Genomic DNA, 26,924 nt, shown 5'->3' with positions numbered 1-26,924 from the left:
AGTAGTTACTACAGACGCTATAACACTGGATGAGTTGGATGAGTCATCGTTCGTTGCAAGTGAGTAGCTGGCTAAAATCACAAGGGCTAAACTGCATGCAGCACAAATAAAACCCATGCAATGAGGTATCCATTCAAGCTTTCCAAATAAACTTGTTATCGCGTAATTCACTTTACTAATAGTTCAGGCTTACATGCGCCTGACTGAACATTGACACTACATTTGAACAGTCTAATACACAACAAAACATATTGCTACATTTGAACAGTCTAATACACAACCAAAATATTGCTCAATATTTCTTGATTTGAACAAATTCTGTAAAACTGTGCCAGTAGTAATAAGGGAATACGATCTCCTCAGGTCAGTCTCCGCTGATTTCATAATCTACAATGTATTGCTAAAAATAACCAAAGAAAACTTAAAAATATGAACGAATTCGTTTCAACTCACCTCCTCCGTTTTTGTAGCATAAATATGGAAATCTCCACACATTGGCCAAGTCCACCGCAAAGCCAATGACAGACAGGAGAAAGTCTATTTTCTTGCCCCAAGTCTCTCTCTCCGCTTCCTCAGCAGAGGTGGAACTCGAGGCGGCGATGATGGTGGAGTTGGTATACTGGACCCCATTCCGATCTTTGACCAAAATTAACTCCACTTCCTTTTTTTCCACATTGTTGTAAGGTTTCAGAGGGGCAACAGGTGACAGCTTATTGTCTGGCAGGACTTGGATGTTCATCTTCTTGGAAATTCGAAGCCTGGCAACCTCGTGCTCTTACAGCCCCGAGGAATGCGCGAAGGTGATGCTGGTACTGCAGCTCCTGATGGTGGTAGCGGTGATGATGGTAATAATGATTATGATAATGATGGTGATGATGAAGAAACTCTGTTAAGGCAATACTTCTCCTCGGTAGTTGAGGGGTCTCCACTGCGCTCATCAACTATAAAAATGGATTAAATGGGCACGACATATCAAAAGTTAAGTGAAAATATATGCAAGTATTATTTTTTTCCTACAATGTAACGTTAGCAACTGTTGAAACGTTCACGCATGTATACAGAGAGCGCAAATATGCCTAGAAATTGGAAACCAACAGCACACATTCACGTAGCACGCACATCGCATCCGAGAACTTAATGAGATAATGAGAACAATTCTATAGGCTACGGTGTAACGTTATCTACCTTGGTACCTTGCGAAAATCCAGGAACACATTCAATATAACAAACACATTCTTTGGTTTGAACGACAATAATTTGGACTCCACAAATTTGAGATGACAAGAAATCAGTGCTGAAACTAAAATTTAAAAAGCTCATTCTTAAAGAACACATTAGTTAAACGACCACAGTATATGTATGTCCCCTCTGTCAGTTCAACACATTTTTCACCACTGTCTGGTATAAATAGTGGTGGAGATCATCTTGATGAGTTATTTGTGGCGATCTTATTAATGATGACTGTGAGGTAAAAAAAAAAAAAAAATTAAAGTAAACTCAAAACGAACGACTACCTCCTTACGTATATTTCATTAAACAAAGCAAATTACTCGATCACATGTTTTCCATGCAATGAGTTTAGTAACGATAGAAAGGGAGAGTAATCCGTACTTAAAAGATTGGAGGTAAGGCTCCATGATCCGCTGCTTCTGTCGTCTGGATGAGTCTGAGGAGTTGCAGCCAAATCTGGTGAAACTTGAAGACTTGCCTTCACAGAAGCTGGAGGCGATGTAAATTCTGTGCTTTTAAATCGGACTCCACGTGATATTTTATAATTGCACATTTTCTCTGGACTCGAGAAGCTAACATAACCACCGCTGATGGATTTTAACCATACAAGCAACTGCAGACTAAATGTCCAGAATGAAGTTTTACTCCGGCATATCCTGGTTACAGTTTAGCCTAATTGTCATCAGTCATAACGCGTAATAGTGTCGTTTTCGATTTTTAGTGTGTCAAGGGAGCGGTAACTGTGTAAATTTTTTCATTATATTGTATTATGTTTTTATTTATTTTATTTTCTTTTGGCAATTCATATGAACTTCAACATGGGTGACATACCAGGGGAAGAATGCATATTTAGCCTACGTAAAAGCCACTCATATCTATTGAATACTGCTTAGAACGGACCATTTTGGACACCTTGTTGTTAAGTTGATTAACACGAGTAGCACATACACCTTTTGAACTTTTGTAAGTTCATCATAACAGTTGAAAAGAAAGTGGATCTTATCCATAGTTGTGTGCGTGTATGTGTATGTACACACACACACACATATATACATATATAAGATCCACTTTCATACTTACACAGATGCACACACACAAAAAAAGCATTTTTGAAAATATTTTCTTCTTGACTTAATTTATCTGTTTCTTCTCTCTAGTACTAAATATATTGAATTAGAGTTTTCTAAGAAGCGGTAAAAGCATTGTGTTCCTTTCCTAATCAAATTCTTCACCAGCTTTAGCCATAGGCTACCATTTCTATTAGATATGGTTGGTCAGATCATCCTATTAAAGTCAGAGATTGTCCCCTTAAAGCTTTCCAGTGCTATTCTTATATGACCTTAAAAGGAGTGTTTTGGGCTTTTTGTTGATGCACTGGTAGAGATTAAAAGAGAGTAGAAATGATAAAGCTGGGAACCTGTCTATTCAGAGTGATTCATTGTTATTTCTTCTCAAGCAGGTGGAATAGATTCACCTTTTTCGGAATCTGCTGAAGTTAATCAAATTTTTGACCTGGAAGTTACCGGCAGACCCTGAACTGTTATTTCATCTGTGAAAACATTTTTGCCAGGAGAAAACAATTCTACACAATTCTTGATTTACGTGAATTGTGATTCAGTTTAGAATTAATAATGGCAGTTATTTTTTTTAAAAGTCAATGCATTAATGCATCTTCAAATAGTGTTTGTGCATCGTGACAGGTGAACATATAGCTTGATGATGGTTGCTTTACTGAAATGTAGGCTATGTAGGCACTTAAATGCACCGCACATTATGCTTGCACAATTTGTACATGCTTACGTGCCTTTTAGTGGTAAATTAAAAATGTTTTCTTTTTGTAAGAACGTACTTGCTTTGGCATCATCCAGAACCTTTTATGTGAAAGCTTACACTTAAACCTTAACTGTGAATTGTTTCAGTAAATGAAACTTTATTTGAAGTCATCACAAAGCTAGCATGGACCTTGTGGCTACACAGTAAAATGTTCAGTGTTAAATCAACACTTACGGAATACATATGGTTCCTGTTGGACTCATAAATACTCTGTTTGAGTTGAATTAACACTGGCCATTTTACTGTGTGCACCCTTCAATCTGGCACCCACCTCAACCATACCAAAAACTTACCACAAAATAGCCATTATTTGCATCTACATTTGGCACATGAAGTTGAATCTCAATGGATCTGGATAAAGTGCGTTATCTGGATAAATCCGGTGCCAGTGACTTTCTGTACGCATACAGCCGTCTGCCTTGCATCACAGAAATCAGGTTTGTCCCAGACTTTTCCCTTAAGGCTCTGCCCGATGTTCACTCAGCTGGTGTTACAGCTGAGGCGACTGCTGTGAGGGCCAACTTCTGCCACCGCGGGAAAGATGCTCTCTTGCTGTGCCACGGAGCACTTCAACACACCGTGGAGTCCGCTGCCAGTTCCACACAACGATCTGTGGGGTACGTTTCCAGCCCCTACCCCCCCCCCCCCCCCCAGGCCCGCCCACCTTCCAGTGCCCATCCCTTCCGACATCCGAGACAGGCCAGGCGGTGTCACACGGCCCTGCTTCCTCCCTACATTGAGGGCTTGGTGTCATTGGGCCAGGTCATGATCCTGGAGGATAAGTTTAATGAGACATCAAATCTACTTCCCTAGCACTTATAAAGAGTCACTGGAGTCAAAAGTAAGAACAGCTTCTGTTTTTACAGTGGCAGCATTTCCATATTTCATTGGATTTTTACTTCTTTAGTTTTATCTCCCTCATCCGATGCCAGGACTTAAGATATAATGTCAGAGTGAGCATCCTATCCACAGAGAACCCATCACTACTGAGAAAGTTAACTCCAGACCATTGAGCAGCATGACACTTTCCAGACACTTTTCTGGTTCATTCATTGCCTTTGTGCTTGTCTCTCTAGGAAGTAAGGGTTTTTATCCTTCACTGAACTATCATTTGCCCAAAAAATATGTGCCACAAATGGTCGGCATATACAGTATTCACATGCATCCTCCTGATTTATCCTGAGTGAGGAACTGACTCAAATTAAGCACAACGGAAAGCTTTCTAGAGCAAGAAACGTAGATCTTTAACGTGTGCCTACAGATGTTGGCTTTTTTATGTAGTTTCCCAAATGGAGGTCTCAAATGTGTTACTTAATTGTGCTTTATATTTTCTACTGATCATCACAATCTTTGTGGGTGGACTGTACTGTAGGTAAGGCCTGACATTTATTTTTCCCTTCTTTTCACATGGCAGAAATCAAGTGTTTGACAGTGTTTATCAGTTTTGAAGCCCTGCAAACTGTGGGAGCCGCTGTTTTCTGTGGTGCCCCCATTACTTAGGAATGACTGCAGTTCTGTGGAACCGTGGACTCATTTTTTCCATTGTGCTAATGTACGTGGGCCCAATGAACAAACAGCTGACCAGAAATAGGAAGCTCTGGAGTGTGGCAAGCTCGGATGCACTCAGAAATTCTTCACCCATGAGATGTTTCTGTGGGGCCAATGGCAGCATGCCTTGTTTGGAGATGCACAGCGTAGATTTGAAAGTTTTACACCTTCTTATTGGTGTCTTCTGAAATTCTTTCATTGGTCACAGCCTCAATATGGTTACAATTTAAAAGTTCGGAACAGGAAAGAGGACACACTGTCCGAACACCTCGTTCTTTCAATTGTCTCCAGCGCATTAAACTTTGGTTACCTCTGAAAAACATGCGACTCTGTCTAAAGGCTGAAAATGCCACAACTGACGAAGGAGTCTGAGGACGGTGTTAAGCAATGTTACTAAATGAACCCACAGCTCACAGAGATGGTGCGTAGATCAATAAAGCATGCAGGAAGCAAGAAAAAGTTTCTACCAAGCGATCTCAGGACCAAGATAAAAGAAACACAAACTTGTTTCGAGCAAGTGCATGACTGCTAGGCAAAAGTATGCTCATGAATGCAGCTTCAAATGGTGAAAGAGTTGTAGGGGTCTGTGCTAGTGGCCCCACGGGGCTTGGAGGTCACTGGGTTCATGGGTGACTGCACACGCTGTCAGCGAGCATAACTCATCGGAGGCTTTCAGAGTGATCATCGGGCCATGCGGAGGTTCGCTCCAGGAATTGCTGCCCACGTTACGCGTTCCGCGGTCTCCCTTCCGCGCTCACCTTTGCCCTGCTTTCGGCACGCACAGCGAAACTCTCGGGTGTTCGTTTGCCTCTCAATGCCAAGGCAGATCTTGACCATGAATGTGAAGCAGCATGCAATCCACTGTTTAGTTTGCCAAGCTTTTGGAGTGCTCTTTTTTAAAACAGGTCTATAGTAGGTGAACGTTGTGGCGCAGTACACAAGAGTTTTTTTTTGTCTTACAGGTTTTGCGCAACAATGTTGCCAGTTCAATCAAAAAAGATCATTTTTTGGTTTCTGTGTCACGGGCGACCTGAGTTTAGTCGTTTCGCAATTATGTAAAGACAGAATGATTGAGGCTCGCCATTGATTGGTTGATTTGTCCTTCGAGAAAAGGAGAATGGCCAGGTAGGGAAGTATGGCTGTAACGTTTACATTAAAGGCATCAAATTCCAGTCCTAGAGAGCCATAACGTTTTCTGGTTCTTAGCGTTTTCTGTTAAGGATCTCCTCAACTAAGAGGTATCATTTTATTAGGATTTTTTGGGGGTAACAGTCAAATGCTTAATTTAAGTCACTGAGCAGCAAAAGGGGACAAACATCTTGTTTCCTAAACCCAGATTGGCTACTGATTTCATGGATGCCGCAAAAAAAAAACATACACTGCAGCTTTGACAGCCCTGGTTTACACCATTACGGTATGTATAACCAGGATGGAAGTGGAGAAAAAGAGGTAGCACAATCCTGACCGTCTTTCAATCTGACAGTGTCCTTATGTAAATCCGTTTCACGCTTTCCACAGCCGCGCACTGGCTCATTTACATACGCAGCAAAGGGGCGAGATGTCAAGATGAGGATCCTGCCCCGTGATCTTACGGATTTCTTCATTTCATGCAGCCGTTTCACACCTGCTGCGGGCATTTTCTGCTTAGTTACTCTCTTCCTTCTGAGCCTTATCATTCAGACCGGCCTGCGCTCCCACAACTGTAAGGAAGAAGACCAACGCTGAACCTGAAACAGCCCAGACCCGCGGCGTTCTTTCTGATGTAGGCGTGGGATAATGGCACAGACAGAGGCTCACCCGCACCCTGAAAGTTTTTTCCAGACAGATTTAGCTACAGCTTCATAAAGCTTGCATCCCATCCCTTTCAAAACAATCTGAAAAGGGTACTGCATTACAAATCACATTTGCCAGTGAATCAATTCGTTTTGAAAATGGATGGGTGCTTGAGAGGCTTCAAGAATAGGAAGATTGTAATGTTTTTCAGGACTGAACCATAGGTTAAAAGAGACTGGCTCATCTAGAAATTTTGGATATTAATACAACAGTATGTGGCTGAGGTGTCAAATACTTGGAGTGTGAGATATAACATGTATATCTCCCCACACTCCCCTCACTTGCATGGGATTGCATGGGAAACTGCTACAGCTGGAAGATTCTTATATGCATTCTAATGAGAACATGCAAATGAACAGTTCCAGTCTGAGCTGTCACATCGATACAGAATCTGGAAAAAAAAGTTGTGCACGTAATTTCTATGAGAGTCAAAAACAAGACGACAAGACGATGCGACACAGAGTTGAAGTGATTGTGTTTACGTTGTGGCACATTAATTAATCGTTTTGTCTGCCGCCGTTGACCTTTCGATGCGAACGGCCAATGACAATTTGTATCTCCTATTTATTTATTTTTTTAAAGAGAAGGCCATTGGCTTCTCATTGCTTAGTGGTGTGAAATAAAACCAGATTAGCTGTGCTGATTGTCTTCAATTCGAGTAGACACACTTTCCTCAGGCTGTTCTGAAATGGATACAGCAACAGAGAGACCACTTCAAAAAGGGGAAAAACACACAGCCCTCAGACTTAATTGATTTCCTTTAACCTTATCAATTCTGATTAAAATGTTTTCTTGTTCGGAAAGGTTAAAACCAACTCAAGGTGTAAATCACAATTGGTAATCACAGTATTTTAAAGACTTGTATCTAGTTCATCACTTGCTTATCGTCAATGTGCATAGAGAATATCTGATCATAAAAAACTATATATCAAGTAGATGAGATATTGTACAGATGCAAAAATATTACTACCAGCTAAAATGAAGAAAAGGCATTAATTTGATTCTGCCCCAGTAATTCAATTCAAAGGACAATGCAATTCAGTTATATAAATCAACAAGAAATTGAACTCGAAGGAGAATCCGATTTGGCAATAGAAATGTTCTGATTCTTTTAAGTTGAGAAAAAATGACTCAGCTTCATGGAAAGCAAATGTTAGGATGCATTATTTGGGAGGTCATGCAGTTTCTGAAAGGTAACATGTCTTAAAAGAACTAATAAACTACTCAGACTTCCTCCTGGTTCCTAGAGTATCTGTTTTCAGCATGTAACATCAAACTGATCTTCCGCATCCAAAATCCTCTGCAAATCTAGACAAATCTATACTTTAAGTAATTCTGATAAAGTTTTGCATAACTCTTTCCGGCCATTGCAAGCTAATACAAATATAGCATGATTTAAGTTGACTGAGACAGATACTACGAATCAAGACAATTTTGCATATATGTATCATTACTAGGCCTCAACTTCTCTTTATTATAATGCAGTTATGCTGCACTTAAAGATAATTGCTCAGAACTATGTGTTAATTCATTGTTTTTCATTTCTTGCATAACCATAACTGTAACTCTGGCTGCTCTGTACCGTAGTTATTGTTATTGTTCTGTAGCTGGTCTGATAAATATTTAATATGTTATCTATGCGGTAGGTCAGCATTTCCCAATCCTTCTGTGGCAGACTTTCCATATTTACAGAATCTCATGGCACACGATTCTCAAAAGCATAAAAAATAAACACCCTGTAGCCCCCCTCCACACGACGTACTGACATTGTGATCTGATGTGACGTGCCAACAGTAAGCCAAAATGTTCTTTTGGAGTTTTAATTAAGCGATTTATGCATTTTAATGGCATTTATTTTGGCTTTTGTGAATGGGATTTGTTCATTTAAGTTTTTTCAATTCATTTGAACATAAAAAATTTTTTAAATGGATTTTTCACACGGCACGCCTGACCTCATCTGACGCACACCAGAGTGCCGCGGCACACCAGTTGGGAAACGCTGCAGTAGGTCATACATGAAGGTTACTTTGGAAGACAGCCCACTGGAAATATTAATAAATTAAGGATTTTTCTACTCTAAGGACATTCATTGTTTCAGGACTATACATCCCCATGGCTCCACAACAGTTTATTGAGCCAACAGATACTGATTCACTTTTGACACTAAGGGCCTGATTTACTTAAACCTTTAGCAAGTGCAAAACCTTTTAGCACGTGCAAAACCAGGAACATGACCAATGATTGGTCACGGTATTTGTTTTGCACCAATCATTGGTCGTGTTATTAGTTTTACATGTGCTAAAGATCTTAGTAAATCAGGCACTAAGACTGTTGCCAGACCAAGTGACAGCTGAGTGGGGGTGCAGCCAAATAAAGCAGAAAGCATGGTGGAAAATGAGATAAAGCATCTGGCAGGACATTTGTAGGACAGCCAAATGACAATCAAAAGCACTTGTGAGGCAAACACCAGTAACTACAAACAACAATGAATAAATTGCAGATAGTCAATTAACCAGTCTTCCAACACCTAGAGATTAATTCATAGACAAAATAGACCTATATATCAGGCTTCAATACCAAAATATTGTCATACGTCACAACACGCTATTATTCTGCGTCCTGTGCAATTAGAGGAATTTTCCCATGTTCCTCATTAGAGGAAAGTGACAGTACACAGTCATGAAAATACAAAGACTTAGTGGCACAGTTCCAAATACTGGGCCACAGTCACACAGATCATTATTGATACCAACTATTCAGGTTACGGGGTCAAGATTTAGCTTGTTAGGTTGTTTACTCCTATGAAAGGCCCATGTATAGGTCAATACCTTACCATCTATCTTTTAAAAAATATATAAGAACAATTTTGGTTGTAGTTTTTATTTATAATGGTCAGTTGAGCTTGTTATTCTTGCACATTTAAGGAGATAGAGATAAAAAGGAACTGAAGGGGAATGTGAAGTCAATCAGTTCAAGGCCTGCAGGGTGATCAGCTAAACAGACTAAGAGCACAATGTTTCAACTTTGGCCAAAATGTTGGTGTTAATATCCCTGATCTTTGGGTCTCATGTGTTCTTTAATGAGCACGGTGACAAAGTCTCTGGCTTAATGTCTTTGCTGGAAGACGGCACCTGCTTAATCACCGTGCCCTGGCTTTGCACTGAGGCGCTGGGCTGTTAAATGAGCATTAACTGGAGAGGAGTGTCCCCCTGTGGTCCATCCAGCACCGCTTCCAGGAGAAGCATGTTTCGTTTTTTTTTTTCCCAGAATGCCTCCCGTCCAAGCGTAAAGCAGGCCCAGCCTCGCCCGTACGCGCCGTAGCTCCTGCCATTCGGCACAGAGAGGTGTCGGGGCTGCGCGGTTTCGGGGAGCACACTTTGTCTCGGGCGCTAACGAAACCGGCAGATTTCGCGAGCATTATTTCAGCCATCAATTTTTTTCTTCTCTTTGGTCTCCATGGCAAACAGGAAGCCATGCGTGTTTCCTCCGACAGGCACCATACAGCTTACCCCCTACCCGCCATCTGTCATTGCATAATATAGTGCAGCTGAGGAGGTCAATATTCACTGTGATACAGTTACACACCAAAAGGGAATCCAGGGTTTGATTCCTTAATTTGTAATGTAATGATTATAATAATGATTCATTTCAGGTACTTCTATTTCAAATCAAATCTATCTGCATGTCTCTGAGATTACTTGACATACAACTGATGATCAAGGACTCTGTATGATTCTTTTTAGTTCAGATACCATTCTGTTTCATTGTGGGGAATGATAAACACTTGAAATTTTAAAACTTAAAAAAAAATTTTGTATGTGTGTGTATGTCTTATAATGTAAATTATATATGACACGAATTATACCAAACCACACATGATGAAAACACATTGCACAGTTTTAACAGTAGCCGTTTCCTATCACTATTCTCTATTGCCTGAGTATACAACAGCACTGTAAATTACTTACTTTGCCGTGTGCTTCCAGAGGTCAGGTTCCCAAATAGTGCCGGAGAGCTGAAGAGATGGGAAGTGCAGCCTTGGCCTTCCTGGCTGTGCCTGAGTTAAACACTCTCAATTTGGGGAAGTGTGCAGTGGACCAGCGCTCTCTAGCACACGCAGAGCAGAGGGCGCAGATTCGTCATGTGGAACACTACTGCCCTCTGTCGGCTGCACGAGGAATTGAGTGATCAACCCTGCAGGAGTTGTAATGCTTTGCAACTTCTTCATGAACAAAGGTTTCTTATTGGTATATGTTTGTATAATTCTTTACATTATCCTGTCTTTAGTTCTGCCTCTGTTTTACTGTACAGCATATACAAAGTGTACTAAATGCACAGTCTATTACACAATTTACTGCGTATACAGAAGTATTACTTTCTGTATCCAGTAAACAGTATTGCCATAATTTCTACTGTAATGTTTCAGTAAATGTAATGTTTCTTGTAGCATATAAAAATGGAATATGAATAGTACATTTAATGTGTTTCTTCTCAATTAATACTTGAAAATACAGTGCAGTAAATCACTCAAGGCAAGGGAACTGGATACAGACAAGAAATAATCAAAAGTACAAATGCATACTGAGTAACAAGCTAAAAATGATAATATTTAAAAGGTTCTGCATTCCTGTTGCTCATTCATAATTGAGGTACTGTCGGAAATTTCTCAGGGTATTCCCTAGAACAGAAGACATGAAAGTACTATCAAATTGCATGGAATAATCAAACATTTATTTAAAAAAGTAAGAAAAAATATTTTTTTTATTTATTACAAAACCACTAATAACTACTTTGGCTGTTCTTGAAAAAAGCAAACAAACAAAAATAAAAAAAACAGTTGGCTTTTAAAAACCGAGACAGGCTGACTAACTTAATTTAAGTCCAGTGCCTACTGTAACCTACTATTCAGGTTTTACATGGTCCCAAGGATCCATCCAGCCGAATGCTTCTCAGATCATTTGAACTTTGGACAGTGGAGAATCTCTGCAGTAGTACTATGAGGACTCTGTACTGAGAACAATTATCAGAAGATATAAAACACTGAAAGTGCCATAAATGGCCTTGGAAATGTTCTTCTGCTGGAGGATTTCACACTAAAGTTGTGCCGCATGTGTCAGGTGGAGGCTCCACGTGGAACCGCTATGTGTGTTTCATAATATGGTCAATAAATGATTCTGCTTTCCAGAACACCTTATTCAATAGTTAACTGTCTATGGAGATCTAGGCCTGGATCAAATCAACCTTTTTCCTTAAATGTGATTTAAAATGCCAGTTTTAGTGCTCATCAACACAGAAACAATGTGTTTAACTGAGGTTATCTCTGAAACTAAAAAACTTAATGGCATTCAATTATGATACAAAATTGAACAAAATGTAATTAAATGTTGACTGAATCCAGGTCTTAGCATTTATGAAAAATAAGGATTGGGACTTAAGAGTATACTGCAAAGTTCAAATACTTGGACTCATAGCAGAAACATTCTGTTTCTCAAGCTAAAAGTCCTTATCTGAAGGAAAACCATTTCACTGCGTCACCATCTTGACAAAAATGCAGCCATGACCCAGGGTGCTTACTTTTCTAGGATAAGGTAGTTGTTTTTTCATGTTAGTCAATGGGAGAAAAAGAAAAACATTTTTTTTACCTTGTCCTAATCAGTGCATTTGTGCTTTAAAGCTTACAGTGAGACTGTTAGTTCAGCAGAATTGCAAGTATCATTTATGGCAGCTTCAGTCCAGACAGACCCTGTGTTTGTTTGGCGTGAGAAAAAATCTAGCTAGTTACCATTTCAGATGAAACTTCCACAAATGGGACAAAATATCACAATTTGAGATACTGTAAAATGAATTCCAACATTTTTATTCTTATGTTTTTATTTGTTTGTTTTAAAGTGGTCACTTTGGTAACATGCACTGAATCAATGAAATGTATTAAGAGTATTATACAAAAATATCATTTGATCTTTGACTGGGCTGCTTCATAAAAATGATCAATGTATGCTAGGTGGCTAATTGTTTTAATTAAATAAGCCAACTAGCTAATATTAAGTACAATTTGCCTCACAAAAAATATTTAAAAATTCAACAATTACAATATTTCACAAAGGTTAGCTTGCGTGTAAGTTATTAATTTATTGCTTTTCTTCAAGTGGTCTTAAATTTTGCTGCTGATTTTGTCACTAGACCAGAGTTTTATGAAATCATTTTTAAGGCGTCCCTCTAGCCAGTTTTTAAAAACCGCAAATTTTAAGACATCACATAGGCAAGATTTTGATCTGCAACTGCATGACTGCGTTATTATTATTGGCCAGAGTCACCTGAAAGGCGAGATTGGTTCCATTTTCCCAAATGTTCATGAACCAAATCTCCACCTTCATAAACTCTGGTGAAAGTCTTGATTGACCTAATTCTACAACTGGGCACTTAAATTAGGCAGAAGCCAGTTAGGTAAAATAAAATAGGAGACTATGACATTTACTGCCAGACCAGTCATTGTAAAATGCCTGCGATCAGGCAGAAGTGATCAATGCCAGGACTTCCCATCAGTCTTTTGGATTCACTGCTCCATGGACTCAGTCATCTTTCTTGTCAGAGGTGCTGTCTTCATTGGGTTTGTCTGGGCTGACGCGGTTGGTGGAGGTGGTGTAAGCTGGCTCCGCCTCCTGCAGGGCCTGGTAGCGCTGTAGCTCCAGATAGGTGGTGAACAGCTTGCCGTACTCTGGATGGGCCTTGGCGTAGGCCTGGAACTCCTCTGTTGAGATGAACAGGGGGGACAACAGCTTTAAAAACAGCGGCAGCCATTTTAGGCTTTCCCAGTGCCGTCAAGGCAAAGAAGCAACAATGTTCTGAGGAATAATGATGACATAGATATTTTTCCCTATTTTGGCTTTTTGTGATTAATGATATTGAAATGTAACCTGTTAAAAATACACTATACTAAAAATACACTACACTACACAAAATAAATAAACTGAGCCCCACAGATCATTCCAAAAAAGTTTTAGTTTCTTGTGCTGCAGGTACTGAGGGAAAATATCTGCACTGACACATGAAACAAGACTACAAAATACAGGAAAGAAGAAAGGAAGAACTAGTGCTCATCTCAGCAGTACTGGGCTAGAGTAAAGAAGACAAGAAGTTCTCTTACTGCGTGTACAACCATGTATCTGTCAACAGACCAACAGAATCTCACCGAAATGCAGCCATTGGGGGGGGGGGCTGGACTCACCGTAGGAGATGCAGCCTGATTTATCTACATCAACCTCGCTGAATAGCTTGGAGATGTCCAGGTCGGCCACACCCAAGGAGCAGCGGAGGAGGGAGGAGAACTCCTCCTGCGTGATTCTCTGGTCATCATCTGTGTCAAAGAGCTGGGGAGAAACCATAAGAGCACTCTTGGGTTAATGCTTTACCAACGATGACTCACAGATCCTACATTACCGCAATTTTGCTTTTAGCCCTGTATTTACCAAGGGCGTCCAAGTACTCTGTTGCAATTCTCCTTTTTCCCCCCAACTCATTTACTCAACATGCAGTTATGGAGGGAGAGGTTTTATAGCAGTGGAACACGTGACCCATTCCACTTTAATACTCTTTTTGCATCAGTAATAACAAATACGTATGTTATATACTGAGTAATAAGCATCATTTTGAATGCAATGCTGCAGTTCATATCTAGTTCGGTTGACCTGTGTGCTTGTGACTGAGAGGTTTTTTTATGTTCTATGCAATCTCTGTTTATTGACTACAATTTCTTTTAATTTGCTGACTTAAAAACTCATTCAAAGCAGATGTTTTGTGCAACTTCCTTATCCTCCGTCCTTCCCTTTCATGTTCCACCATGTGACGCATGCCACAACAGGAAATTGGACCCGCTACCACCCAATTACAAGCCACAGAGACAGCTAAGCACTCTTGGTACAGCACAGAATTGCGCACCTGAAACGCCATCTGAATGGTTTCCTCCGTGTTTGCAGGCTGACAAAGGACAGTGATGCCAATGACATATTCTCTGAAGTCAATGCTGCCATCCCTATCCTGAAACAGACGGACAGAGGGATGAACAGACAGAAAAGAGAAATAAAAAGAGGAATGAACTTCTTTAAAAGGTCATACTTGACTTGATTTATTTGCAATGGGTATCACAAAACATTCTTTTGGAATTAACTGACTAGTTACACAAACCATATACATGAAAAGTATGAAATTTGAGCAGACAGGAAATATAATTAATAGCATATTATGTATACACTAAATGGCCATTTTTAAATGGCACCATTAGCATGCAATATAGGCCCCGGCTATGATCATTCTCATGATTTTTCAGCAGAAGCTGGGGGGCCAGGCGTTCAGCCCCAGACTCACCCGGTCGAACAGGGCAAACAGCTCCTGCAAGGGCGGGCTGACAGGAATCTTCAGGAACCTGGAGAACTCCTCGATCCCGATCCGTCCCCCTTTACAGGAACGGGCGATGGCAGCGAAGTTCTCCAATTCCTTCTGCACATTGTTCCATTTCAGACTAATGCAAAAAAATGCAGTAGATTGACATACAAATAGCACACACATTTCATGTATCAGAAGTGCGAAATTATACATTGGTGTACACTTTACTTAATTATTTTTATTTAACCTTTATTTACCCAGGGTAGGTTCGCTGAGCACGGACGCTCTTTTGCAGCAACGCCCTGCTTCACAATCATACACATTCACACCTGGGAGCTGCCCAGTACAACCACAATCCTCTATTGTTGGCCACTGAGAAGCTCCACTGGAGGGAGAGAACTGCCTACTCTTTTGCAAATAGTGTCATGGGATCTTTAATGACCACAGTGAGTCAGGACCTTGGTTTAACGTCTCATCCGAAAGACGTCATCTCCTACAGCACAGTCTCCCCCTCACTGCACTGGGGCATTGGGGTTTATCTGACCAGAGGGAAGATTGCCCCCTGCTGGCCCACCAACAACAACTTGGATGTTATACCCATTCACACAGGTATCAAATATAGGTCATCGCCTTTTCAGAAACTTCTCATTTATAGTCGATTAAAGAAATGTACATAAACAATTCAGGAACTCATCAGTAGCCGTCAGAGGACGCAGCTAACACACTTGTGTTATGTTAGCGTTGCTGTTCTCAGAAGCAGTGTGTGGTTAGGCTTACTTCAACTTCCTGCTGATCTTGGTGAACTCCACCAGGCCGGCCTCCATTGGAAGGGTCAGCTCCCCGGCCGAGATCATCAGACGACAGTCTTCGTACGTGTGGTCTGTTACGGGCACGCACAGGGCCCTGAGAAACCCGAGACCAACGTGTGCGCATACACATGCACACGCACACACACACGCACGCACACAAGCAGACAGAGATGCAGAAACAGACGCACAAAGACAAATACAAGGACACAATGCGAAGAAAGACAAACAAGAGCAGAAAGGAAATGTCAGTAAAATATTTGCATAAAAACAAAAAGAAAGTATTTCTATCCTACATGGCTGCTGCACGCTACATATTTTCACTCTGTCCTCCAGCAGAACAGCGCAGTCTTTTTGCTGGAAGAGTACTACCACGCATAGGCAAAGGCAGTTGTTAAAACATGTAAGAAATGCATACACAGAACAGCATATGTGCTCCAAAATTATTCATGCTCTTGAGAAAGAATGAGCAACACTATATGTTTAAAAAATGGTAAAAACTTGCTAAAATTTTATACAAATACAGTTGTTCTAAGAAAAAAGATTCTTGTACTAAAAGAAGTACAGTAATATGTTTTTTCCATACAGATAACAGTATGTTACAATCACACCCTTAGTAATTCTTTCACATGTTTTAACAAGTTCATCTCATGATGATTTCAGGAAAATGACGGCAATGAAAACAATAAGTTCCACACCTTGAGTTGGAGTACAGAGTTCAGAAACAGCACTGAGAAACTGACACCATCATACAGGGGTGCAGTGTGCTTTTTAAAAGATAGTATACTGTCCTGTCAGATAAGCATTCATTTCACATATTTATGCCCTTTGCCAAGAATTTGAACAACAGCTACTATAGTATTTACGTAATCATTGTGATGACACCCTCAACTTGTGGTTACACTCATGAAACAGTGGTAAACTTGCTTAGTTAACGAATGTGCATCTTGCCCCAATGCACAGAGAGGCAGAGGGTTTGGAAGGCAAAGAAAAATCCAAAGGCCAGATTTAAAGACTTGGCTGCATCTTGGGGATACAATGTTGTAAAACTACCATCAGACGCCACCTCCTTAGCAATAGGTTTTTGTAAGGGTTGCCAGAAAAAAGCCTCTTCTCAGAGCAATCAAAAATGCATTATGCCTGGGGTGGAACAGCATTAGAACTTTAATTGTAACCGGATGTTATGGCTAGATGAGACCAAAATTAAGCATTTTGGCCATGTACAGCAATGGAAGATTTGGCATCAGACGAAGGACACATGTTGAAAAGGACGTCACACCTACAGTGAAATGTGGTGATGGTTCTTGGAGTTTATGAGCTTGTTTTGCATCCACCTGTCCCGTGGCACCAGCTAAGGTCAATGGAATCATGAACTACAGCAAGTATTAAAAGTAGACACCAAATCAAAAAGCTCAAACTTGGTTGCAAATTGACCTTTCAGCATACCACAAAATTAACCATAAAATGGTCAATTAAAACTAGCTATAAAATTACTGTTTTGCAATAATCAGCCTACAGACATGAGACTGAGCAAAAATGTGTGGTTTGAAGAAGAAGGCAGTTCGCAAGAGCAGAGTGAAAGATCTTTCTTTTTAAAAATTCTGTGTGGAAGAAAGAGGTCACAGATCCTCCCAATATGTTAATACCACAAAACAATATAGAAGATGACTCAACAGTGTTATCCTTGTGGAGGGAGGGTGCACCTGAAAAAAAAAAGTTTTTGGGCACAAAAACATTTTCTTTGAGAAAAGTGGTATTTCTGTTGATTCTGAAGGATTAGCGTGCTTTCATCCACATGATTATTACATTTTATTTTAGAAGTTATATAAATGTCCTACTCTTCCCAATTCAACATTGCAATGTTCCGTGCGATTAGGGCTGGCTGAGTAACTGCATGAGTCAGGTGCCAATATAATACAGGCTGAGTCCTGTCTGTTAGTCCTAACAGGTCCCGAGTGAAAAGCAAAAAGGGAGTACCAGAGACAACCGGTGCAGCTGGCCAGTGAAGTGAAGAAAGTTTCATTTTTCATCTTATGAGGTGGTTGTTTTTGGTACCAATACACACACAGTTGACCAGCATCTCCAGAAGGGTATAAAGGATCACTGTAAATAATGCCTGTTTGCACGGTGGACTATGTCGACAGGCATACTCTTTCTACAGAAATAAAGACCCTTATGATCAAGTGTGAAGTGTTTTCTTGGCTGAACTGCCATTTTATTACAAAACAAGCATATATTTCCCTCCTCAACCCAAAAATTCCACTAAACCATTTTTAAAATCAAATATTTTCTGATATTTCAGAATTAGAATATATATCAGTATGAGTATTACTTATTTTATGCAGTCCTTTTTGTTCATCTTTATCAAGGGTGTGAAATATTTTAGAGGGAACTGTATGGCTGTTAAGGATTTGTGAAAATCCTTGTCTGAACTTTGTTTTTATCAAAATAATGGTTTCATGCCTTGCAAAATACTTCATACTTTCATAAAATTTTCTATTTCAAATTTTTTGACCAGAAGCTTCATTTCACCAGATTTAATCAGATGTATACTGCAATACAGAATAGCTATACATGAATGGTAATCTTACTTGGCCATGACATCACGCACTGCATGTCCAAACAGAGCTGGCATGGCCTTCTCTTCCTCACTGGGAATGTAGGGTGGAAGAAACTGAAGGGAAAAAAACAGAGATCTACGTCATTCTGGCTCACATCGCACATTTCAGCATCAGCAGTGCGCCACTCCCTAGAATATTTAAGCCAAAAGCCAATACTCCCCACTTTGACCATGTTTCCTGTTTAGTAGCATACAATTTCAAACAATGGGGATCTATATAAACACCCAAACCAACCACATTTCCCACAAGCAACAGCTCAATGGATTACGGATGAAGACGAATAAGCATCTGTGGAATCTGAAGAATGAAATAATACAATTGATTTGGTTTTTCCTCATGGTGACCTCTTACCTCTATTTCTACATTGGTGTAGGGTTGACACAGGGTCTGCAGTAACAGTGTCTTCCTGTAAAAAAATAAAACAGTGACAGAGGTTGCCAACCTTAAAAGGATACCTACTTTGATTTTATAGATCTATCAGCCGAACATCTTAGAGGGAACTCTGCATCCATGGGGAAAGGAATATAAAACTCCACTAAAAGTATTCTGAGAAGAGTGGGGGGAAACAGATGCTCCCATTAGGTGGTTGAAAGGAAATTATTTTAGCTATCGTGCAGATGAAATGGTCCTAATTCTAAACCTTGGCATGTGTGGCTATTCTCACAGTTCTTTAAAGCAAGCGGCAGAGGAAAACTATTGCCCCCCCCCCCCCAACTGCATTTTGAAGCCATCAGATAAGGAGAAAACAGAAATAAATACTGCATGTGAATCATTCTGTACTTCCCCACCACACATAAGAAACAGCTAACCATACAGGAAGGGGGGGGGGGGGGACACTCAGTGGCAATCATGTCCATTGCATCGACACATATGCATGTAAAAACCCAGTGCTCCCATCAGTCACTCTGGACACCTTTTTACTCACACCAAAACACATTATTGTGGTTCTTAAATGAGTTAGCAAGTTAGCACAGTGGCGCAAAACAACGGCAGACACGAAAAAGCGGAACGCTCCAGACCTGAGGACTAGTACCCACAAACAGGAAATCCGAGGAAACTGAAATGTGCCTGATGTATCAGCTAAAATGCAGACATCAGTTGAATGTATCAGCAACTCATTTTAAATCAGTTGTGTTGAGCACAGTCCAACATTGTGTATCCTTCCTTTTAGTTTCATTTTTCAAGGGTTTATCCAATCGCCTCAACAATTTCCCCAAACACACATACACACACACACAAACACACAAATGCAGACAGTGTAGCCTCTGTAGTTCTGTTTGTGAAGTCTTCTGTGGACAGTAGTCACTGACACATCCACGCCTGCCTCCTGAAGAGTTTCACATTAATCTTTTCCTCATGCCATCTTGATGCAAAATCAAGGTCAACTGGGCCTGCTCAGCATTTTTATACATGCCACAGAGCATGATAGGATGTTAATTGCTTAATTGTATCATGCAGTGCACATGCATGGAAGCACCTGCATTCCTTATGTTTCTCCTCTCATTTATTCAGGTTTTTCCTTTAATTTGTCACCCAACTGTACATACTTATAGTTCACTGGTCATATAGTTCAACCGGTTAGTTCACGGTTCACAGGTTGTAAAGGGAAGTGACTCACGCATTTGGTCCCTGCCATGTCCAAGTCACTGTATCCTGAAGTAAACACACACAATTACACAGAAGCAGTTTTAAAAGCTCCTGGCCAATAACAACACAGTTATCAGCGGTTTCGATCTTCCGTTTAGATTCCAAGACAACTGAAGAATCTCAGTTCTCAAACGCATGTTCCTCATCTACTCTAAGTACAGACATAAGGATGTTGCAGTGGACTCTCTGAGCCTGAATTTTAATGAATAACTGGCATGATAATGCAGTGTGCTTGCTGTATTGTTTTTTTTACTTATTTATATAGGTTGAGATTTCAGTGGGCTGATACTGACCAACTTGTTGGGATAACGCAGCAGAACGGGTTGTACTGGGACACCGGGAATGAAGGCACCTACAGGGGAAAAGATTGGATTTAATCTTATCTCTCAGTTTAACCTGAGGCATTTTTCTGTCCTGCCCTAGAAAGCTCAGGTAGCAGGTATGCTAGCAGAATTTCCAGTAGAACCATTACAGTATGATCATGCTTCCTTAAAAAGAATGAGTATGGCCTCTTATACACCAGATATATGCAACTATAGAACCAGGCTTTATTTTCAAACCAAAGAATTTACCAGGTCTCAGGAATCTTTGTAAATGACCGAGGCACTGTTAAAACTGCAGAAAACAAAATTTAAATAAATAATTCAGTTTTGAATTTCACACTATATCACTGTAGAGCAGCAACCAATTTCAAAATTAAGTAATGGTATCATATTGCTGTTGTCTGATATTTAAATCCACAGACAGGCAAATCTTAATGCTACACCATACAATCACATTCTAGATTATTCTGTACTTCCTCACCATTTGGAGAAGGCCCTTTCCTGTTTCAACATGACAATGCCCCCAGACACACAGCAAGGTCAATATGGAAGTGTTTTTGCCGAGAAGAGAGTGGAAGAACTTGACTGGCCTGCACAGAGCCCTGACCTCAACATCATCCAACACCTTTGGGATCAAATGGAAAGCCAACTGTGAGCCAGGCCTAAACGCCCAATCAGTGCCCACTAATGCTCTTCTGGCTGAAATCCCTGCAGCAATGCTCCAGCATCTAGCATAAAGCCTCCCCAGAAGCGGGGAGGTTGTTATAGCAGCAAAGGGTAGACCAACTCCATTTCAATGGCCATGATTTTGAATGAGATTCTGGATGTCAGGTGTCCACATACTTTAGGCCATGTAGTGTAATATACGCACATCCAACTGGTCAGATGCAGGGCAAAAGAATGAGACAATGAAGGAACAACAAACTCCCACACACCATAAACACGGCATCCTGAAAAAACCAGAAGGGAGCATTCGCTTTATTCCTCCTGCGAACAGACTTGCTTGTGGTCTAATAGGAGTGTAAATTTTCCTGTAATTAAGCTACGTTTTCAGTGTCTCTACATGTTACCAACTACTTGTGCGGATCTGTAGCTTTGATGGAAGCCAGACGCAAAGAAGGGGAAGCTGTTCCAGCAAGTTTAGGGGGAGACCTTTTCAGGAATGCCACACCCTCCTACCTTGTCCTATACATGTCCAAACAACAAAGTTATTTCTGTACCTGAGGCTGCGCCGTACCCACAGTTCATGCTTCCAAGTGACCCCCCAGCCCGACTCCCAACACTGACATTTGCATCATGTAAAACATAATAATATTTTGAGGCATAATAAAATTTGCCTCAACAGGCCAACTACATGGAGTCATCCAATGGGTCAGACAGGGCTTTAGACATACTGATAAGAACAATATGCAAACACGTTTCAAATGCTACAAAAAGGGAAGTTTGCTTTTTGTAACAGCCATACAGTTCTGGATTCCCTTCGGGTGTTGAAGCACCCTTGTTTATGTAGTAAAAAAACAACAACATGGGGAACAGGTACCTACCTTGTTTGAAAGTAATCAGACAAGAACGATTAGTACAGGTTCCCTCGGGGAAAATTAGAAGCTGTAAAAAAAATGGAAAAAAGAAAACTGAAAATATTTATATAATATAATCACTATCAATAACATGGTGATTGAAGTTAAATGATATTAATGACATTTACTTTGTTTGCAGGTTGTTTTGTACAGTAGGGGACAATATTAGGTCTTGGACCACCCGTTATATTCCGGTTGAGTTACTCATCTCTCCTTGGTATAAATGACGCATGTGCGTTTTAGACTCTTCGTTGACGGTTTAAACGATGCATGGGAAACAGTACAAACAGATCTACCGAATGTAACGCTTGAACAATCTCTCGAGCGGGGAGAAAAAAAACAAAGATGAAAGCAGAAAGATATTGAAAGTCAAGTAAGGGTGACTCCGCAGTGACAACAACCAGCCTGCAGTACTCAGCAAGAGCCGAGATCAAACCCCGACTATTGAAGCGGGTTTAAGAAACGCGGTTGCCTCTGTAGTGCGAGTCGCTGCGTGAAACGAGGGAGCGACAAAACAGATGAAACTCAAGCTGCTATAAAGGATAGAGACAGGTGACAGGAGGTCTCCTGGGTGATTCTCCTGAAGTTATCTGCAGGATGAAAATGAAAAGTGATGTTTGGTTTTTCACTTTCTCGTCGTGATGGGTTTAGCTAGCGAGTTTCGAGTTTAAAGGATTCCGCAGAACACGTTTTGAGCTGAGAATAACACACATCTCTGATGTGTAATTTTTCCACAGTGCTCCCACTTTCCCAGATCTATGGATATCCAATTTATGGTAGTCACTGATGGAAATCTATACTTTACATAGCTTCTAATGAAATAAACCATATATAGTGCTCTTTTTGTCTGCTTTAGTCACTGTAATTTCCTTTGCCACTTATCTTATATCTGTGAGTCATTGGTTTATAGATAATCTAGCATGTTAAACAGGAAAGGAAACCGCAGTTTTCCTGTAATGTTTCATTTATAATTGCTGCGGCTTTCTCGTGTTGTGGACCTAGGAGACCCAGGCTGGACAGAAATTGCCAAGTAACGTGAGCAACTGCACGAAGCCTTGTTGTGATGAAATAGCCATCATTTGATGTTGTCTGGAATGGAATCCCGTCCGCGCTAGGGCCGGCTGTGGCCAGCATCCTCGCAGGGCTGCACACACTAGGCCGTAGTGTTTTTGCTGCCCTATTGTGCATGGGCGGCCCCTCTGGTGATCAGGCACAGGCAGTCCGTCACAGCTCACTGAATATGACGTGTATTCTGCAAATGGAACGGCTGTGCAGTTAGCTGGTGCGCGGTAGTGCTATTAGCGGTAGCGCGCATGCATGCTACACTATAGGACGGTGCTGAAGTGAAAATTCCAGCATTCCTACAAATACAATTTCAGCATTCAAAATTTGGAGGAAGTTAATAATGGGTACACTGGTCAATGGTACAGTCAGACTGAGACCGTGTGCTCGAATTATCTCAGATGTTAGAAGTCAAGGGACATTCTATAGTTGGAGACATCTGTCAGTATAGATTTGTAGAGCTGTGGCCTTAACCTGAGGCCAGAGTCCTCCAGAAGTGGCTCGTCTCTCAATCTCCAGTATGGTGTTTTTGCGGGAATTCGGGTCCACCCGCGAGACCAGCACCGGCTGCAGACACCGTAGGAACCCTTCAGAAGAAAGAGAAGACAGCTCAAACAGCAGCCCCACTGATAAAGGCACAAACAAGTAAACCTTACATAAACCAACTGTACCACTGGCCCATTAAACCACACAACATTCCATTCATCAGCATTGGCTGAGGTTACAAACTGTGCTCACTCTTTATCGTAAGACAATATGGGGCTTCACCCAATTGTAGCATGTGGGGGTTTAACATTTGGCCGACAGCTGTTGCCATCCCACCCCCCCGTTTCCTCTGCCCACAAAATTAACTGCCATCTTGGACCTGTGACATCTCAGAATTCAGATGGGCAAAATTTCTAGATGTTATGTTTTCATAGATATCTGCCCAAAGGTTTATATTTGACCAGAACCCATGATAATGTGACAAATCTGGGTGTTGTTTTTCAATAAATATTGGTGTTCTTGACTTTCACACACAGGAAATTTGAGAAGGAACCACTGAAATCTCTTCTTGAAATTGCAGTCACTTGCAATTGCAAAAACACTAAAAGTGTTTTTGTGGACACCACCCTACTTTTCATTGTAAACCTTTCAGAGATGATGTGATAGCAAGTGCTACATTAAATGTAACCCAATACATTAGTAAGGCTCAGCCTGCCCACATAGATCTCAGGGGTAAGGCTAAAACTCACTTCCAAATATGGGCGTGGCCAAGTTTTCCAAACGGGACACAGTAGAGGGTAATCCAGCCACAAGGCACACGATGGCATCAAAGAAGCCAGAGTGGGGCGCCACAGCCAAAACTGGTGCAACCTCGCTGCTCGCCCTCTCGCCCTTCACCGTCACCCGGAAGCCGAAGCAGAAGAAGAAGAGGCGCCCCAAACGGGCTAGTACGTTTTGGCACAGGAACCTGTGGCAAGAATGCAACAGAATATTGGTGGCCCACACCAAACCACAAACCGGCAAACTGCTTCTTCACCCAGGGTGCGCACACAGTACCATGTCATTGTCCCAGGATAATTACATCTCCCAAACCAAAGTTTCCTGAAACAGTTCACGCACGATAGCGATTGTGGTATGTGTCCGTGGCAAACTGAAGTGCATAGCGTGCTTAAGTTTGTGTTGGTCTCTGAGAACACAGATGGATTGTTACCCTGATATGATAACAAGTCGCAGAGCAGTACGACAGAAAATCAACAAAGCTGGGAGATCATACCAGATCACAAAGCTATAAGACCACCGAGGAGGTGCTGTGCAAAATGCTGATGCCTATGATGTAATACAGATATATTGTCCTCTTTTAAACCCAGTGCACATAGGCCATCAGAGTCAAAGGCCTATTTGCCTGTAAAAGCCCTTGCTCAGATGACTTTATTCATGCAGTTGCGTGAAGAAAGCACAATGTTTTTTCACAAGCAGACGGTTTTTTCCTTATCATCTTGTGTATCACAGCCTTATCTCTGGCAGCGTTCCACTTTAACTAAGGGCTACTATTTATAGGCAATGAGATAAACTGTGATGATAAAAGGCCTTGTTTAACTAGGGCAGTTTCAACACCAGGAAATTACACGCTGGCTGTTTCATACACTACTACTATGATTTTAGCATGACTATTTCTTGTGACTTGTGGATTAAAAACAGAGGTGCACAGATCTAGAATAGATCTGGCCCAGTCAGTACCTTTTCAGAAATATAATCCAGAAAGAAACATACAGTAGTTAAAAACACACAGATGTTGAGTTTACTGAATATCAAATGAGCAGAAATTCACTGTTTAAAATTAGGTGCACTGTTTCCACTGGTGGGTATGAATCTGTAAAGCCAGGTTCAAACCTCAAACTAGAATGTATGAATAGGTCACCTTCCTACATTAATAACATAAGTTAAAACGGAACAAATAGGTTGGGTTAGCCAGGTTTACCTTCTCCAGCCATCCAGGGGTTTGATGGCTCCTTTGACTGGGTGCATGAACGTAGTGACAGCAGCTACGGGCCATGTCACCATAACGACGATCAGCAGACAGATGGTGCGGACAGGGACAAGGAAGACTCCCAAGAGTACACACTTTGGAGACACATGCACACTACTGTCATGCAAGACAGCGACTGTAACATGCCGCAAATTAAATACTGTGTATTTGCGCATTACACTATTTGCATTTTCTTCCGAGATCAATGCAACTATCGACGAACGACAAACATAATAGACTCTGAAATCAAATGTGTATGAAAATATTTATTAGCTAAACAACCCTCACCATTATTGTTGTGCTGTTGTTGTTTGCAATTGGAGTGCTTTCGATTTGGCTGTCAGAGATTTACGAAGATTAAACAATGTAGGCCTAACAGGCTAGCTAAAATCACATCATGGACCCGGCGTCATTAAACCAGAGTAGGCTACATTCACTACGCTTTCTAATAATCCGACAATAACATATAAAAAATCAAACAACACACATAATCATCACTTACTTTGATTTTTTCAGCCTTTGTCAATTTTACATTGTGCACAAACGGGTTAAGCACAGCCGGGAGAAGCAGAGACTGTTGCCTCGGTAAAGCGAACACTCTTTCAGGCATCCTCGCGGCTTGCCTCTGACTGCCTGACACATGAGCTACTGTAACCAATTAATTCTTTCTCAAACGAAACTTTTGCAAACGCCCGACTTCCCCGACACACATCCGCCGCGCATAGAAAACTACAGGTTTTTTCACACCAACGCAGCAGCGCGAGAAAATGTTCCAATCCGTCTCAGACCCCACCCCCGATGCATAATCCACACAATCTTCTTTAGGGCAACAGGGCTAGAGCAACACAGCTAGCTAATAGGCTACTGCAGATCATTGACAACTGTGCAAAGAAAATAGATTTTTGAAAAGGAACGGAGTATAGCATAACGTAGTATTTATATCCTATCTAATAAATACCACACAATATAAATGTATTTCCAACAGCAGCAGCAACAACAAAAACAACAACAAGAAAAATAATACTAATAATAACGTTTAAAACAAAATTCACTATAAGAGCATTATTTGTATTTCAGTTCAGTTACACATATAACACATTCTCTGTGAGCGGAAAATATCACGTTTGTTAAACAATAAACACTGCACTTTGTAGCCGAAATGCATTACTATAGCGCATAATTCAATTAATTCCATTACGATGGACCAGAAATAAGACACATTGAAGTTATGGCTAACACTGTAGGGTGGTTACCAGAACTAAGCGACAAGCAAAAAGTAAGCTGCAACGTGCACGAACGAAGGAAATTGCACAACTGGTAGATTTTATAGGGGCCTTGCCCAAGAGTAAAACGTATTTTTTGAGGAAGTATTTTTTTAAAAATTGACACCGATTCATTCGTCTCGTCTAAAAAGCAATCTGGTTTTGCACTGTCCTCAACAGGTCCAATTGAGGATCCATATAGCCTATTTGTTATTCGTGGTAATGCAGTATATAATCCACAGTGTAACACAAAACAACAGTAACATATTGTTTCTGCAAATGAAATCGAGG

At 40.8% G+C, this 26,924-nt stretch overlaps 2 protein-coding genes across 2 annotated transcripts in view; both read right to left on the bottom strand.

Moving 5' to 3' along the window:
- Positions 1 to 1,818, bottom strand: part of LOC135255087 (sodium-dependent noradrenaline transporter-like) — a 37,911-nt gene extending 36,093 nt beyond the window's left edge. Inside the window, exons 1-2 of the mRNA XM_064335830.1 lie at positions 1,612 to 1,818; positions 454 to 941 (exon numbers count right to left, since the gene is read on the bottom strand). Coding sequence (XP_064191900.1) covers positions 454 to 739 — 286 coding nt within the window. The 5' untranslated portion in view covers positions 740 to 941; positions 1,612 to 1,818. The remainder of the gene's footprint in view (positions 1 to 453; positions 942 to 1,611) is intronic.
- Positions 1,819 to 11,153: 9,335 nt separating this feature from the next.
- Positions 11,154 to 26,597, bottom strand: lpcat2 (lysophosphatidylcholine acyltransferase 2). Its single transcript, XM_064335831.1, has 14 exons — positions 25,874 to 26,597; positions 25,324 to 25,466; positions 24,095 to 24,312; positions 23,334 to 23,446; positions 21,765 to 21,825; positions 20,191 to 20,249; positions 19,869 to 19,903; positions 18,602 to 18,656; positions 18,221 to 18,303; positions 15,601 to 15,726; positions 14,806 to 14,959; positions 14,380 to 14,478; positions 13,670 to 13,811; positions 11,154 to 13,192 (listed from the first exon to the last, which is right to left on the bottom strand). Exons 1-14 carry the CDS (start codon positions 25,979 to 25,981, stop codon positions 13,014 to 13,016), a joined length of 1,575 nt encoding a protein of 524 aa, XP_064191901.1. The 5' UTR covers positions 25,982 to 26,597; the 3' UTR covers positions 11,154 to 13,013.
- Between the last annotated feature and the right edge of the window lie 327 nt (positions 26,598 to 26,924).

Source organism: Anguilla rostrata, chromosome 5 (genome assembly GCF_018555375.3).
Source record: "Anguilla rostrata isolate EN2019 chromosome 5, ASM1855537v3, whole genome shotgun sequence".
NCBI classification, from domain to species: domain Eukaryota; kingdom Metazoa; phylum Chordata; class Actinopteri; order Anguilliformes; family Anguillidae; genus Anguilla; species Anguilla rostrata.
Note: the sequence above shows the minus strand (reverse complement) of the source record. Positions and strands in the feature narration are given on the sequence as shown.